This window comes from Phycodurus eques, chromosome 5, assembly GCF_024500275.1.
Source record: "Phycodurus eques isolate BA_2022a chromosome 5, UOR_Pequ_1.1, whole genome shotgun sequence".
In the NCBI taxonomy this organism is placed as follows: domain Eukaryota; kingdom Metazoa; phylum Chordata; class Actinopteri; order Syngnathiformes; family Syngnathidae; genus Phycodurus; species Phycodurus eques.
Genome location: NC_084529.1, coordinates 28,465,372 through 28,482,503, shown reverse-complemented (window position 1 = coordinate 28,482,503; position 17,132 = coordinate 28,465,372). Strand labels below are relative to the sequence as shown.

At 42.9% G+C, this 17,132-nt stretch overlaps 2 protein-coding genes across 9 annotated transcripts in view; both read right to left on the bottom strand.

Annotated features, from left to right (window-relative positions):
• Positions 1-3,648, bottom strand: part of incenp (inner centromere protein) — a 29,047-nt gene extending 25,399 nt beyond the window's left edge. For 2 of the 4 annotated variants that reach the window (XM_061676006.1, XM_061676009.1), the window contains exons 1-2: positions 3,484-3,648; positions 1,120-1,283 (exon numbers count right to left, since the gene is read on the bottom strand). In XM_061676006.1, coding sequence (XP_061531990.1) covers positions 1,120-1,259 — 140 coding nt within the window. In that variant the 5' untranslated portion in view covers positions 1,260-1,283; positions 3,484-3,648. Of the gene's footprint in view, positions 1-1,119; positions 1,284-1,390; positions 1,496-2,683; positions 2,743-3,483 lie in introns of all 4 variants that reach the window. The other 2 variants (XM_061676007.1, XM_061676008.1) reach the window with 2 other exon arrangements.
• Positions 3,649-4,769: 1,121 nt separating this feature from the next.
• pgghg (protein-glucosylgalactosylhydroxylysine glucosidase) lies at positions 4,770-15,486 on the bottom strand. 5 transcript variants are annotated; one of them, XM_061676004.1, is made up of 14 exons: positions 15,311-15,486; positions 14,204-14,470; positions 11,897-12,107; positions 11,388-11,823; positions 11,194-11,313; positions 9,995-10,126; positions 9,808-9,919; positions 9,400-9,472; positions 9,196-9,332; positions 8,978-9,111; positions 7,746-7,841; positions 7,251-7,348; positions 6,955-7,178; positions 4,770-5,342 (listed from the first exon to the last, which is right to left on the bottom strand). In XM_061676004.1, the coding sequence occupies exons 2-14, from the start codon at positions 14,439-14,441 to the stop codon at positions 5,266-5,268; spliced, it is 2,088 nt and encodes a 695-aa protein (XP_061531988.1). In that variant the 5' UTR covers positions 14,442-14,470; positions 15,311-15,486; the 3' UTR covers positions 4,770-5,265. The 5 variants fall into 5 exon arrangements, 4 of the variants coding, with proteins under 4 accessions (XP_061531988.1, XP_061531985.1, XP_061531987.1 ...); XM_061676001.1 differs by having other exon boundaries at positions 14,204-15,403; XR_009768514.1 differs by lacking the exons at positions 4,770-5,342; positions 6,955-7,178 and adding an exon at positions 7,528-7,666 and having other exon boundaries at positions 7,259-7,348; positions 14,204-15,403.
• Between the last annotated feature and the right edge of the window lie 1,646 nt (positions 15,487-17,132).

Below are 17,132 nucleotides of genomic sequence, written 5' to 3'. Positions count from 1 at the left end.
ACATGATACTTGGGGGTGGGGGGTCGTCAATGCGATTTTTTTTATTTATTTTTTTAGCCCTGCGGTATACAGTATATTGGGATGCAAAAAAAATAAATACAAAAAAATACTAAAACTACAACAAAACAGTATAACACAGGGCCGGGCGATTATATGCTCGAGATCAGAGATCGAAATAAATTCCCCGTCAATCTCTGTGATCAGCTGTGTGCCAATTTCCTCAAACTACCATGGCGCAGGTGTGTGTGACAAAAGGTAAGGCTGAACCAAAGCCACAATCGATGATTTGAGGACTATTTAGGTGGTGGCGATATATCAGAACAGAATTTGTATTTGAAATCATGACTAAACAATGAATTGTTAAAAATATGCCTACCTGATCAACACTAGTAATGATTGATGAAAACTCTCTGGAATGCTAATCACCAGCCAAAACTGCATAATTGAATTTTTTGCTTGAATGGTGTTTTTTTTTTTTTTTTTATTATTATTTTAAATGAGGAATTAAAACAAAAACAGGACCGTAGTCCTTAATGTGCGAACAAAAACACGCAACACAGTATGACAGGAAGGTTTGGTACACTGTTTCCCGGAGATAAGTATACAACACTCTGAGCTGCTCCGTGTGTTGTTTGAAGCATTATCATTTACCGGAACATGGGTGCTAATCTTATCAGCATGTCTAAACAGGTCCCTCTGCTGCTATTACAGTTGATCCACTGTATATTACAGGATGGGGGTGAAATGAGCAAGCCAGTGCTCCTGATGTGTGGTGGAGTACTTATTAGGGCTGTCACTATCAAATCTTTTTAGAATCAATGATCCTATAGATATTTCCAAATGTTGTGGTAGACTTAGCCTTTTTTTTCCCACAGCCCTAGGACTTATATAGAGTCTTAACACCTGTAGAACCGGAAAGTATGGAGGCCCCCACTACCAAAAGGGCCCAGAACAGGGGCCAGCTACCACCTGGGAAGGCGACAGCCCACCACCAACGTATGTATACCAGAGTTCTTTTGCCTCAGAAATTGCAGGACCTTGCAATGTGACTATTGTACATGCACATATCAGGATGATGATGCAGAAACAATACATCTTGCAGCCCTATTAAACACCTACCTTGAGAACATGATGTTGGCCGCTTGTTGGATCTCCTCAAGCCAAACCATGTGGACATTCTCAATGTCATGGATGAAATCTTGTGTTTTGTCCTCAAACATCCTCAAGAAAGAATGCACAGATGACTGTACAACACTCATGGCAGCAGCTTGCAGGTTCTCTCTCTGAAACATAAAATTTTGGTAAAAATTATTTTTCCATCGACAGGCACATTATACATTATGAGTATAGTGTAGCATTGATGTTAAACAACATTTGATGCTTTACGTACTATTTATATGGCTTGAGCTGAGGAAACGCGGCTGCCCGGCCCACAAACCCGGAAATGTAGTTTCACCGTAGGGGAAAGCTTCTGTGCATTTTGATTGAATGTAAACTGGGACGTGAAGACACCGTGCAACGGAGATTATAAATTTGAATCGCCTCAAAACCAGCAGACAACCGATCGGCCGCTCAAGAAAAACAACCGACTGAACTATGGCGCAGTGTACGTGGTTAGGCAACTGTTTCCTTCCCGATCGACCAGAGCAGAATGTATGCAAGGTAGAGCCCTCGCTCGGTACGTTAAAAAAAATGAATGGAGCCGGCAGCTTCCTTGCAAATATCCACACTTTCCCTTTAATTCTCACCAGCATCCTCTCTTTTTAGCAACCTGCCTCTTCCTGAACACTTAATCTATCTTTTTAAGGTTTAAGAAATGTGATCAAGTACAATATATTGTATATACAGCAACAAACGCCTATATAGGCTCGCTGTTCAGGGAGTCCGTATATACAATCGCTACTTGGGATGGACATCACGTTCCATCTGTGTAGTCTACCCTTCCGGTGATGCAGGAGCCAATCATGTTGAAGCAGGGCGGGTCTTGCCGAGAAAGGCCGTAGTATTCCCAAAAATCTCTGTGAAATGGGCCCTCCCTTTCCGGGTTTCCGCAATTGTAATTTGTTTCGTCTTTTTGTAAAAGTGTTTCGTGCTTTGTTTTTGCGTTTTCTGAAAAATTAAAGTGTTTCGCAATTTGTTATATTCTTTTGCACATCCAGGCCAACGTAATTCTCAGATACGAACACTACATACGCCAGCCTGGCAAATCGACATACCTACGTGGAGGAATTGTTGGGAATGTCATTGTTCCCATAGAAGCCAACAGCGTGCGACTGTTTACATTTCAGATGACGAAAAACAACAGCTTTCATGCATTGATAATATTTGTCTGGTTGGCACTGTCTGCCCAGATGTGGATTTTCCAGCCCACTTACAACTTGAGAAAACAGCCATATTTTCTGGCCATAAGTAACTGGAAAGTATTTATTGGGGTATGTGCTAATCTTGCTTGCACACATACACACCAATATATAAATTTGCACATTTACTCTCTGTTTAGTTGCGTTTATTTCATTTGACATTCACTACTCACCATTTACCCAGTACTTGAGTAGTTTGTTCCCCCCCCCACGGAGTACTTTTTTTACTCATGCAATTTTTGGGGAGAACTATTTACTTTTACTTGAGTCATTATTTTCAAGCAACAGTACTCTTCAGTATGATATTTGGCTACTCTACCCACCTCTACTCATTCAGCACAGCTTCCGGACACGACAAGGCGCCCTGTTAATGTCGTCACAGCTGTAACACAATCACAAAGTTGGCTGGTTGCGGTGGGTTTACATTTTTATTTTTTTAAAGACTGCTGCAAATTATTAAACCGAGACGATATTGTAAAGAAATACGTGTAATATTTATTTTTTCTTTGTTGAAAAATTATATTTATACGAAAAATCCACTCAGTCTGCAACGTATCTAGTCCCGCCATTCTTCTACTTCGCTGAAGACGCAATGCATTATGGTACATCACGACTCGGTTGGCCACTACCTTTTACAATGCTTTGCGGGTAACTTTTGAGTGCGCTATATAGTGCCCTGAATTTGATCACTAAGCATTCGGACACAACTACAAAATGTCGTAACCACTATATAGTGGTTTCTGAGTGATTTCGGACACAGCTTAAGTAGTTTTCAAGCAATACACCAGGACAACGTGTAAAACCCACGTACACGTTACTTATGGTTTTAGGGATACACTTTTGACGTGAGTTTGTTCATATGCCGATGACAGTAAGTCCCATATTGTTCAGTAGCATTCACGCGCGCGCAAAAAGCAGTCACCTTCGCACACAAAGAGTAAAGCTAATACATGCCAACATGCTCTCGGATAAGGGTAATTAAAGAGATATTTTGTCACGTTTAAGACTTACGCCACGTAGCACACAAACATTTTCACTGTCCCTGTTGTGCTGGCGGCAACGTCTTTCTGTAGAAGCTAACTTAGCCCCTAGCTAAAGATTCAAGTCACATCAAGATAAATACCTTTATAATACGAACAAATGTCCCAGGAATCCAACGCTGGCTCCTCCCTGAACCGAAAAACCCAACGCTATCTTATGCAAGAGCCATACAAGAACGTTAACGTCTCGGAAAGGACACTATCCGACCGAAGACGTCCAGTTCAATCTCCGCACTGTCACGCTGAAACGGTTTAAATTTCAAACTGCATCCGCCAATCGGAAGGTGGGACTTTGTGATGTCACATTTGTTTAGAGCGTACTCGTTTTGCTGAACAACATACTCTGAAAGGGGCGGGTACCTCGGCACAAACAACATGCGGGGCTAGGCAAAGCGAAATCGAACAAACCCCAACTACAAGAGCGGGTTATGCCCAGATTTAAATCCACAAATGGACAGATTCGACGCGCACAAACCAAAACACTTCAATTTACTCCGCCCAACTCTTAAAGTCACAAACAAGAACATGTTGCAGCGTCTCGCTGCACACTGCAGAGTAAAGCAAAGCAAACAAAAAAATGTATTATGTAATTAATTACATATTTACACATTACATTACATAAATGTATATGAATAAAAGGTATATAAAAGGCTAAAAACAGATGCAGCTAAAACGTTGTTTTCTTAAAAAGTGCTCACGCTCTGTACTGATACAGTACTTGTGACAAAAAAAAAATATTCTAGTAAAATTAGGAGTAAAGATTCAACTCATTTTAAATGTGGCGTTTGCATTAAAAAACAACAACACCTTTTGTCTTATTTGTTCGAACGGACAGAAGGACCTGACAGTAGTACATGAGGAAAATGATCTGTGGGAAAAAGAAAAAAAAACAACAACTATGGCCCCATCCTGTGCCTCTCATGTGATTCCCCCCCAAAAAACACCACGCCTTGGTAAAAGCAACCAATCAGAGACCGAAGGCATAACTGATGAGGTGTCAATCATTACTTGTGCACTGACAGACAGACTCATACAGTTCCGTGCTACCTGTTACCTTGGGCTACAGGAACTTCACAGAAACTACAGCGGAATATCCACATCAGGAAAATATAAAAATACCTATCCCTTTTTTGCCAATAACAAAAAGTATTATGCCCATAGAACGAGTAAACAGAAGCATAGGGAAGGGACCTCAGGCAACTGTGAGGATTCAGAAGCACTCTGAAATAGGGCCTTAATATTTTCATTCATAGTAACTGATACTTCTAAAACTGCTACTGTATCTTTGTTATTCATACTTGGCTAGAATTGGGAGTTATATGTAGGTAATAATTCACAAGTAAATAAAACACGCACAAATGTATTTTAGAGTTTTATTAAACTAGTACAGTGAATAGTTCTTACGGTCGGACATGAAATTGTTCTTGCTGTCCGTTGTTGAGCAAGTATTGTGAAGAGCTTACTGACTTGAGTTTGAGGCATTTCCCAAAACATTTTCAAATAAGGCGGCACGGTGGCCGACTGGTTAGAGCGTCAGCCTCACAGTTCTGAGGTGCGGGGTTCAATCCCCGGCCCCACCTGTGTGGAGTTTGCATGTTCTCCCCGTGCCGGCGTGGGTATTCTCCGGCCACTCCGGTTTTCTCCCACATCCCCAAAACATGCATGGTAGGTTAATTGCCCGTAGGTGTGAATGTGAGTGCGAATGGTTGTTTGTTTATATGTGCCCTGCGATTGGCTGGCAACCAGTTCAGGGTGTAGCACGCCTCCTGCCCGATGATAGCTGGGATAGGCTCCAGCGCTCCCGTGACCCTTGTGAGGATAAGCGGCTCAGATAATGGATGGATGGATGGATATTTTCAAATTATTCAGAAAGGCCAGCAGAAAGACGACAATTCAAGTCTGCAAACACAGCCAGGCTCTCGAGGAAAGGTCACTGGCGCCCCTAAAAATACAGACATAATATCGATTAATAAGTGAGGATAAGCGGTATGAAAAATGGATGGATGGACATGTAAAAAGAAATATATATATATATATATATATATATATATATATAGAATAAAACCTCTGCTGGCCATTTTTATCCTTTCTTATACTTATGTATTTTTAAATAAGTAAAGGTCTGTTTATATCAGAATCACATTTGTTTGTGTAAAAATGAAATTGTTGACAGTGTGACCTAGTTTTGTCAATTGCTCACTTCAGCGACAATGAATACAAAGCTTGTATTCATTGTCGCCAGCGATGATCATTGCGGCAGGTTCAATTCCAATGAATGGGAGCGAACGACGAGTATAAACTCGAAATATATAGAACTCAGAAGAAAACCACCAACCGGGGTGACTTTTCACGCTAACCATGGCTGCTCACAGCACGCAGTTGCTGGACGTGAGCGCGCTGACAACCCGCCGAAGAGGTGCTGAGGTGTGGGGAGGATATCAATGTGGCGCAAATGAAACGCATGCACGTTCAGTTGTGTATAAATAACCCCGCGATCAAACGCCTGCAAGTGAAGCGAGTCTGAACGTAGCATTGTCGAAGGACACGACGTCCAAATGAATGCTCGGTCATCTCAAGCTTCTAGAGTGATGCTAGCAGATGCCATTAATGTTGGGGAAGTTCATTTTCTACGCAAACTACTTCAAAGTCCAGTTCACTGTTCTAAAAAGGAAGTAGTTCATAGTTTGTTTACCCTATTACCCTCAAAATACTAGTATTTCATTTCTCCATTGTTGCTACCCATTTAGTCCACAACAGTAACCAGCCCCAGCTTTCACCCTACAATCTCAAAAACATGAGGAAAAACCTGTTTGCTTGAATGGTCTTTGTTCAAATGAGAAATTGAAACAAAAACAGGACTTGTCCTTACTGCGCAAACAAAAACATGCAACACAGTGTGACAGGAACGATGGTGAAAGGACATTGATAATTTTGCATTCCTGCCAGCTCTGGGCGACTACATTAACAAAATATTTGATCTTATCTAGTCTCATATTACAAAACATAATAAATTCCATATTATGACAGTGTGATCGTACAGTGTTTTAACTAACGCATTTTGCCACAAATAATAATTTTCCTAACAAAAGAACACATTCTCTCCCATTTAGGGAGAGTCCCTGAACGCACCTCACGGATGTAAATATGAACGTCACGTTCTCAATAACGTTCATCAAGCAAAAATTAACTGAGTTCAGTTCACGTTCGTGCAGAATATTAAGTAGTTCATGAACTTTTGTTCAGGTACAACACTGGATGCCATGATATGGACCAATCAGAGCCAAGCTGTTTTCCCATGTTTAAATTGAGGAAGATGAATGATCCAATCAGAGCAAAGCTCATTCACAAGTCGCATGTTGCCAGGCGGAAAAGACCAATTAGAATAGCTTGAAAAAGGACATTTTGGGCATTTCCAACCCAAATTATCTTGCAAAACCAAATCAATCAAATAATAAAAAAAAAACAGACAACCAAATATGACAGATATGACATATTTCTCTCATTTGCACACACAACCTCAATCATGCCCGGTTCATAATTAGATTATTTGTTACCTGGAGTTAAAGGGATTTGAGTCCCCGATGCCTTGAGGACCACCTGCAGATCGCATATCTTTGCACTTGCAGCACCGCCTTCCTGCTCCCTCAGTATGACGCACACTTCATCTTTGCGAAACAGCCAGTCCAGCTGATGGCCCAGGTAGCTCACGCCACGGATGCAAAGCTCACTCAGGTCATTGGGAAGAAGGGGGGAAAAGGCGAGGCATTCCTTTTGAACTCTAGAAATAAAATATAAATCTTTGTACTGATTGATTTGATTCAACAAAGAGGTGGGACGACTGACTACTAACCTGAAGCCACTGTAACCGAACACCACTGCTTGCAAGAATCCTCCCATACCTGTAAGAAAGTTGACTGCGCCGGAACCGTCTGATGATTCACTCCAAACCTGCAAGGCCATCAATCATTACTTCAGTAGACATTAAGGAGGTTCCTGGAGCCTACTGTGTAAAGGCCTTTTCACACTGCACTCGGTTTTCTTGGTGTTCGCCACGGGGTAGCGTGCAAGGACGACAGTGCCCTGGTGCAAGCTTGCCCATATTTGGAAGTGCTTGCGGAGCAGCCTACCAATAAGTAACAGGGAGGCTTTTCCCACTGGTTGTTCTATTGCTGTTACCGGTCTGATGTCCCTCCTCTCCTATTGGATGCGCCTTCTGACGTCACCTCCCACCTTGCGCGTTCCTTCCTCATGCCCTCGCAGCACGTACTGTACACAATAAATGGGTTCGTCGACGGCTGCACTGCACGTTGCAAAGTGCAGCGTGAAAAGGCCTTAAGCCAGATACCTGGAAAGGTCCTTGGATGTTTCTGAAGCACTTCTCAAGCAAACGTTGAGCTTTCTCCGCCTCCCCCAGCTCCAGCCAACCAATCGCAAACATTCCCTGAATGATGGAAAGAGCATAGTTTGTGCATGTCTAAGATCAAACGATCAGTGCATTTCCAATTACAGTGCAACCTCGGTTCACGAATGTAGTCTCAAAAAAAAATTTGTGAGCCAAGTTTCCACTGTAGCCGGTTTGATTGATTGAAATTTGACTTTTAGTCAACGCATTATTGTAGTTACCTTACCTACGTGTGTGAGAGCGTGTGTGTGCGTACAACTGCGAGGCGGCGTGTTTACTGAAGTAAATGCGGCCACTTGCAGCATTTCTCCTCCACATTTCCTCCACTCCACATAACGCATTTGTGGCGATTTCAATGATTTTGTGTCACCAAAACTAACATTTTCTTATATTTATCAGTTGTAAGGCATCTTCTTTTCACCACTGACTGTTTTCTGCTGTTTCGTCTATCGTTGCCGTTTTGTGGCGTCTGCTTTGTCAAACAATTGTGACGTTTGTCCACTTTTGATGACGTAATATCGGATGCGCATCCCGTGAGCGTCCATACTGCACGCGCATCGGCTACATATCCAATTTATATCCACAAAAAATCGGGAATGACCTGCAGTGTGAACGTAGTCTGGGATCTGGCGATCACTGCCGATACCGATCATATAGATTAGCTGTACATTTTTCCATTTATTTATGGTGCGTTCTATTTGGCCATATGATCTGACATGCTTGTTTGGGCTCGCTTCGCAGCTCTTGCGTGCCAGCGAAGTGTGAAGAGGGAGGCGATGCTACACTAGGGCTCTGCGCTTATGAAAAAACTAATCATCACGATTATTTTGATTAATAGTGAAATCATGAATCATTTATTTCAAAACTTTGTATTTTTTCAACTACCAAAACTCAACTTTAAATCTAACTTAAAAACACATTCATGGCTAAAAACACGTCAATGCTTTTAGCCATGTTTGAGTGTATTGTCTGTTATACTCTCGTTGTTCTGGCAAAGTCTTAAAATTGTCCCCCCAAAAAATTGTCCAAAAATTCAAAGAATCTTTTTATAGTTTCTCAGCCAGGATTTTTACCAAGATTCATGATGGTATTTCCGTCCCTTTGGCGCCCTAAAACCAGGACAATAAATAGGAATAATGAATTCATGTGGAATAAACTGTGGATGGGTGCCTCACCCATGTCATGGCCGGTCCATGAGGGTCAGTGACTGTTTCATATGCTTCGAGGTCATTTCTTCTGATCTCAGGCGACATGGGTAGGCCAAGAGGATAGCTCAGCATCACAGTGTCGGCCTGTTTGACTGGATAACCTGCCAGCAGGGCACAACGTATAAAGCTATACTGTTTCAATGCAGGTCATCATGAGAAAGGTAAAAAAAAAAATAAAAAAATACCTTTAGAATAGCCTTCAAACTCGGGATGGTACAGAGATTGCTGGTCAAAAGGTATTTGGATGTTGTCCGCCACATCTTGCCATTCCTTTGGTGCGGGGTGTTTGAGAAGAGCAGCTAATTCCACAGCAAACTGCAGACTGAAAACAAGACTGTTATTGCATCAGCGGTACTATTACAAACTAACATGTACACAAATGCAACTACCTTAATTTGGCCACTGTGTTTGTGTAGACAGAGTTGTTGACATTGTAGTAATACTCATCTGGTGGCATGACACCTAAAGTGCACCACAAGTAAACATTTCACAATTTAAACAGGTATAAGTACAAAATGCTTTAGCCACGTAAATACAGTATGACATATACCACCTGTCATGTTGCAGCTGTTATGCTGCAAACAATTAAACTGTAAATAGTCAATAGTAAAATGTCCCCACATAAACACGTACAAACACCAGATGAGATGAAAATTAACACCCTGAAGCCTCTTTTTGGAAGAATTGTTTACCATTATGTTATGTAAAAAAAAAAAAAATCGATAGGCCTAAAATTGCTAGATGATTGGTCAGCTAACCTAAAACAGCAGGTGTACTAGTTATCATGAGGCCTTTACCTAAGAGATGATACTTCTGGTCGTCAGGGCTCCAGGTTGCCCTGGAAACCCAGTAATCGGCCACGCCCCATATCAGCTGACGGCCCTGTCCATCTGTGAACATTGTCACATCCTGTAACAAAGAGCTGAGTCATGTTGCGTTCATATGAGGAGATGCGCGATGACGTGGTGGCGCTGAGGAGCAAACCTCAGTGAGATAGTAGTAATTCTGGAAGGCCAGTGCGACATCTCCATTGATGTGAATCTCTTGTAGTCCGTAAATGTCCTCAGGGCACATTTCCCTCCCTGACACAGCACTTTGCCATGCCAACTTCAGCCCCTGCAAGCAAAAATGTGAGATACAAGTACTGTATGGGCAGTGAACTCAACTCACTTTACAAACAGCAGCAGTTCTTTTATTTAAAAAAAAAAAAAAAAAAAAAAAAAAAAAAAGCGGCTTCAAGCTGTTTAATGCACTCCCAGTTGAGGTTTACTGTCAAACTAAGCATAAACAGGGGAAAGAAAACAAACAAAACACACAACTTTGCGCTTCGATAGCTCAACGATAGCACACGATGCAAAACGCCTCAGATGGGCTAACGAAAAGCATCTGTGTTAGAGACCCTTAAGAAACCGATTTGAACACAAACGTGGAACAACACATGTAGACAGACAATATAACAATACTCACTGGTAGTTGTTATCCTCTGCAATTAATGACTAATATTACTCAAGTTAACTGAGTCACTTACAGTAAGTCTTCATCGTATGTGACTTCATGATTGTATTATACTGCCCCCTCCCGGTGGCCACATTCGCACACACCAGAAGGAGTCTGAGTGAATTAACCATGAGGCATAATCTGTTTATTTCTCTACATTCTATTTAATTATGATATTAATGTGTTTTACAACATGGATAGTATAGAGTGTTATTTTCCGATTGAAAAACAAACAAAAATATGTGGGTTTTTTTGCGGGGCGGGGGAGGAACAGATTAACAACCTTTTTATTCATTTCAATGTGGACAGATGATTTGATATAAGAGTGTTTGAGTTACGAGCGGCGTCACGGAACAAATAACACTTGCATCTCAAGGCAGCACTGTATTTAAAAAAAAAAAAAAAAAAAAATGTTTGAACCCATTTTTAATGCCAGGCTGCCACGCCACTCCGCTTGGCTCGCACATTTTTAAATGTGACTCTTACAGTATGCCAGTGCCGCACCAGCCACGAACCTCCCCACTCGTCACTGCCCTGTACGCCAAGTGCTGTATATCCCAAGCCAATGGCTGCTACGTACCACTTATCTTTACTGCAGTAAGTTTCATTTTTAGTTTTATTCATTTCAGATGTCCACTGAGAAGACACACATTTCACACTATGAAAATCCTTATGCCTCACCATACCTTGAATCCCTGCTTTTGAGCATTGTATTTAGCTCCGTCGATAGTCCGCATCCTGTACTCCAGTGCTGCGCGGGCCAGTTTGGGGTAGAATAAAGCTACATTGGGGTAAATCCAGATCTCCTGTTGGGTTGGACGTTGCCATTAGGTGTAAAAAGAGTAAAAAGAACATCAGATATTTGAGACATTTTCCCAACCTGGTCCCAGAAAACATGGCCCCAATAATCCTGAGCTTCCGAGCCATTCGAGAGTCCACCTGGACTGACACCGCCAAAAAAGCCAGATGTGTCGTGGATGGAGGGAAAGGCACTGAGGAGGTAGAACATGCAACCGATCACAGCTTTCAAGAGGCGCTCGGATCCCGCGACCTCCACCCTGCTCTGCAGCCACAGCTCCTCCCAAGCCTTCTCGTGAGAGGGGCGCAGGCCACCCGTCGCCATCAGCTCCAGGCCCTCGTCAAAACTGGCCTCAGCGACATCTAAACAATTAGCCCCCGCTAGAATGAAGCCCCAGCGGTCCTGGCTTCGCTCAGGTGGTAGTGTCAGCGTGGAGGGTATGGGGGTCCAGATGAGATGCACTGTGGGACAAGGACCTCCTGGGAACTCTGCCGTGCGGGTGTGACCTTGAATGTGACTAGAAGAGACAAACATCTTAATCCGCGCAGAAAACGTATGATGGCCATTGGATTCTGAGTGTAGAAACTCACCTCCCACCTCTGTAGTCAGGAGCAGCCTGAAAATCAATGTCTTTGCTCTGAGAGGTGAAGGAAGTGGCCAGGTTCACTGTGAACGCCACCTCTGAGGTCACATGGCGCGCCAACAGAATCTCCATCACCATCAGGTTGGAGTGGTAGCGGTGCGGATAGAAAGACTGGGAAACTGTTACGCTGGCTGAGGTCAGTGTGTGCGTGAAAACACCTGCTCGAGAATCAACAGGGACACACGGTGTTTTTCACATACACAGTCCTACTATAGCACTACAGTTGACCATTGCCGAGTCCTGACGCGAAGTGCAAAAAACTTCGAGTTACTGATGCTCCCCCAAATTCTTTTTTGGAATTGCTTCTATAGTTGAAACCATAAATAGAGCGGAACCTCGGATTACGAGAAAGCCTTGCATGGCCACGCCAAGACTGTTTAGAAACTCAAAATAGTGTGTCACCCGAGGTCATTTTTTTCGCAAACCAAATTGTTTGCAAACCGGGTCATTTGAGAAGCGATGGTCCACTTTCTCATTGGCAGGAAATGACAATGTTGTCACAGGTAACGAGTTGGGAGCTGGTTGGGATTTTCACGGACTACCACACGATATCAATCAGTATGTATCTGATTTACCAGCCAGCAATGATAGTCCTTCAATTATGTAAACATTCGCCTCTCATTTCAACCATTTTGTTTTTCTGTTTTAACCTGGACTTTAATTATAGCTCGGTGTGTGTGTGGTCCATTCAACTCGGTCTAACAGGTGATGTCACTAAAAAAAACGAATGTGTCAACGCCAACAATGGCGCCGGTCATCAGTTTGACATGTGGTTGAATTTAGGAAATTTGCACAATGACATGAGATACTGAAGTAATATTTTCACCTTCTGCGGGCTGTCAGATGAGCAATCGGCTGCTGATTGTGCTGTTTATTGATGTTCATTAAGTGTTATTCATTCGATTTTTCTCTATTTTTGCTGGAGATCTTTAAATAAAGTTGAACCTTAACCCTGTCATCATTACGAACACGACATTAGGTTATTTTTTAAAAGCCGGTATTGTTTTTCACACTGAAGCGACCTGTTACTTGCTTTTCGATGGGGTGATGTTGACACAGTAGTAGGGTTTCCAACGCACTTTGGGCAAGTGAATGCAGCACAGAGCCAATTCTCAAAGTGAATGGAGCAGAAGGACGCTGGCTGCCGCTCCAGCTTTAATCGTTCAGATGTTGTCTGCTGGTCATTTTCGATTAAATCCCTTCTGGGCCTACTTGTCGGCGACATACTGCCGATGAGCAAATGCTCTCACTGCAACATCGTGGCAATGGAACGTCTGATGACGGGCCGCCGTTGGTGCAACGTATTTTTTGCTGCCTGGGAATAGTCTAGCAATGACGGGACCTCCGTTGTATATTAGAAACAGATTTAATAGCCACTCAGCAGAGCAAAAACACTCACATGCGGCGAAGACTTTCCATAACTAACAACCCCAGGCTAAACTTCGCTCCCCCAAAACATACAAAGATCTTAGTCTCTCAGTTGAGATGTACCATGTCAACATACTTCCTTGATACCAATTACAACTTTCCCATGAGCTATGGTTTTGGCACCATGTTATGGAATGTTACGGTTTTACGGAAAGAGCGCAAAAAACAAGTTTCTTCCCCCCCCCCCATGTCCCTTTAGGGGCTTCGCAGAGCATAGTTTGCACACCAAAAAAAACAACAACAACAGATTAGGTGAAGTTTTAAAGAGCGAATCACAAATAGGTGGCAGTTCACTGTATTTTGTTCTGCTTCAGAAGACACTGAGTTAATTTGCAGTTTTAGCCTACAGTATGCCAGGAAAATGCTACCCAAGCACTTGTTCAATCGCTAAAGGTCCAAGTGTGAAAGCATCTTTAAAGTGGACCAAAAGGTCAAAGAACGGTCACGAGTCTTGGTTCTATTTTAGTTTACATTGCTGCGACCGGTCCAGGGTGCATTTTCTACAACCGGTGAGGCGGAGCTTTTCCCAGCTGAATTTGGGCGAGAGGCTGGGGACACGTTGGACTGGTCGTCAGCCAATCACGGGGCACATGTAGACAAAAAAGCCTGACTGAACCTACATTTTTGGAATGTGGGAAGAAGCTGGAGTCGAGTGAACATACGAAGTCCACACAGGAAGGCCAGAGCCACGATTCTAACCCTGAACCTCGAAACTGTGAGGCAGACACGCTAACCACTAGGACGCCAGCTCATCGGCCACCCTAATGAGAACAAGCCCGATGAAAACTGAATGGATAAGTACAAAATGAGGTGCTGAAGAGACTACCTGTGTGGGTGTCCAGGCTGTAGCGGTCTTGACCAGCTTCCTCTGTCTCAACCATCACGGCTAGAGGACAGGGCACATCTGCACGGTGACATTCACCCCGTTCGCCGTTGTACACGCCGCCCACGTGCATGGTATTGTTGTACACCCGCCATCCCAAAAGGCCGTTGGCCAGCGGAGGCAGGAAGCGGAGGTCAGCGGGGAGAGAGTCACTGGAGAAAGTGTAAGGGTCACCGGACATGGGGAGCTGGGGATCGTCGTGAGGGGAGCCTACGCCGTCACACGTGGATTATCTTTGAGCATTTGGTTATTTTTGCATAAATCCATGAGTGAAAGCATGAAAATGAACTGCAAGAAGGCCACAGAGCAACTTCGATCTTCAACTACATAAGTAAAGCATTTTTGCAGACATTGTCGGTATTGTGCATATACAGCATTCAAATACAGGGGCCCTCGGTTTACGATGGTTCCAACAGCACACACAAGAATGCACCCTCAGTTACCGCTGTACTTACTGTTTTTCATCGGCTTGTTGCATTGGTTTATATTTATAGTGTAAAGGTATTTTGCATACAAATATGTACAGTAATTACGACTTTACTACTATGTAACTGATAGACTACGGCACGAATGGAGAACACGTCATCACGCCGCAGAGGAAGGCACCCTCAGTTACCGCCTTACTTACTGTTTTTCATTGGAGTGTTTGATATTTTCGCCCTAGAGGTGTTTTTCATTCGAATGTTAACTGTAATTATGACTTGACGACTCCATTAGCGTAGTTTAGTGTCACAATTCCGATTTTCGTACAAATGAAGGTAACGCCGTCGTAAACTGACACACATCTGCAGTTTTTATCGCTTAAAAATGCTTCCCAGCGCCTGCTGTACACTTTTTTTTTTTTTAAACTTTTCACTCATAACTTGAGCACCTCTAACCGAACCTCAGACTGAAAGCAAAACGAAGAGCACATTGACTGAAAAGTAGAAAGGTGCTGTGCATTGTTTTCTTGGGGCAAATAACACAATGTCAATTATTAGACTAGTCCAGTGTGCATTCTTGCATTTAGCCTAACAGTGCACAAACGCATCTCGATCCGTTTTTCCTTACGATAGTAAAACCGGGCTGTTGCTCTCTCACGTGACCAGCAAGCAGGCGGATCTGTTTCTGCCACAAACTGCAAAGTTGGGAAGTGATGGTCAAAGTTTATAAAAAAACAAAAAAAACAAAAAACCGAAAGTACTCCAACGTTGCGGAGAAGTGGAGGAAAACTTGAGGTCTGCACGCAGCTCACAAAATCTGGAGGTGGCTGCAGGTTAGTCTCAAAACCTGGCGTGGAGTATTTGTGGAGACTGGACCAGAATACATGTGCATGAGGGGGTTCTCGGTTTCCTTCCACATCCCAAAAACATGCATGGTAAGTTAATTGAAGACTAAAAGTGAATGGTTGCTTGTTTATATGTGCCCACCTTTGATGTGCCCCTTTGCTCCTTTTCCACACGCCCCATTTATTTCATTGGGTAGTGCCAATCTAAGCATACCTTGCTTACCAGTAGCATAATTACACGTAGCATACCATCACAGAGTAACATACACAACAGCATTAAAAAAGAAAAAAAAAAAAAAGAAAAAATCTGTAAATAACCTGTCAATGTAGCAGACAGCACACGTCACTTGCATGCACATACATCTTTTGGACAGCCTAATTTTCTCACTACCTACGTAAATTGACAGCCTGCACACTCTACTAGTCACTGGTAGACTAGTTTAAAAAAAAAAAAAAAAAAAAAAGTAGTGTGTGAACCTAAAAAGGTGGGCAAATTTATAGCATGGTTGCCCTTTGCTGGAAGTGCCCCCCCCCCCTGAGCACTGTGGCCCACCAATCCACAAGTTGTTTTGCTGTCTCTGGCTCCAGTTTACCTGTGCCCGTAAGGACGACACACATACTGTAGAAAATGGATGGATGGATATTTTTACTAAATTTACATACCATGAATTGACAGAATGCCTTTTCCTCCTTCTTTTTAATAATGACTCCCCCGTTACTCGAGAAACAAACTTGTCTATTTGATTTTTTTTTTGGGGTATAAATAAGTCTGAATGTTTTTGTTTTTTTCCGGCCACATAGTATGTGGTATATTTGTGATTTAAACTATGAATATAGGCAATTATATTAACTTTTAGGGGATTTTCCACTATTCTTGGCTTGGTAGCAAAACAAACCTTATGTTTCCACTGTACATGCACGATAAAGCTATATTCTTTCCCATTGTCGTCTCTGGAGAGTTTCGTGACTTTATTGACCAAACTTTGAAAGTTCATTTAAAGTTATCAGTCATTTTAATATGGATGAGGCTTTTGTGTACCAAACATAGGTGGCAATTGGTCATGAGCTGCTTTTAACCATTTACCCGACAATCCACTTCAAGTTGGTCAAAACAATGATCGCTGCTAAACTTTTCAACCTGGAGACTGTGAAGTGCACTGGAAGCAGTGTGCAGAATTCCACCTCGTCTGTGACCGTGAAGCTTCGAGAGATGAAATGCAAAGCTTAACAAAATATGACTCGTTTCTGCATAAGAACCTTTTCTTTAATTCTAGACATACAGACGTGTCCTGAACTTCCTCGAGCCATAGGTCGAGAATAAAATACTATTTTACCACCTTAGAACTCGCACTACCGACATATTTGCTGTCCCTGGGAGGCAAGAGGCCCAGTTATCCCGATGCTTTACAATTGCTGCACCCCTTGGTGGCGCTCGGGAGCCGTTTGTGTAGCATCTGGCAGCAAAATGGAGGGGGTGGGGGGGGGGGGGGTCAGAGGCACAAACCCTGGGAAAAGCAACACTTTGCCCATATAAGGCCGTGATCCATCCGCTTCCCTCTTCCTCCCCACTTCCCTGCCTTTCTCAGACCTTAGGGATATTTAGAG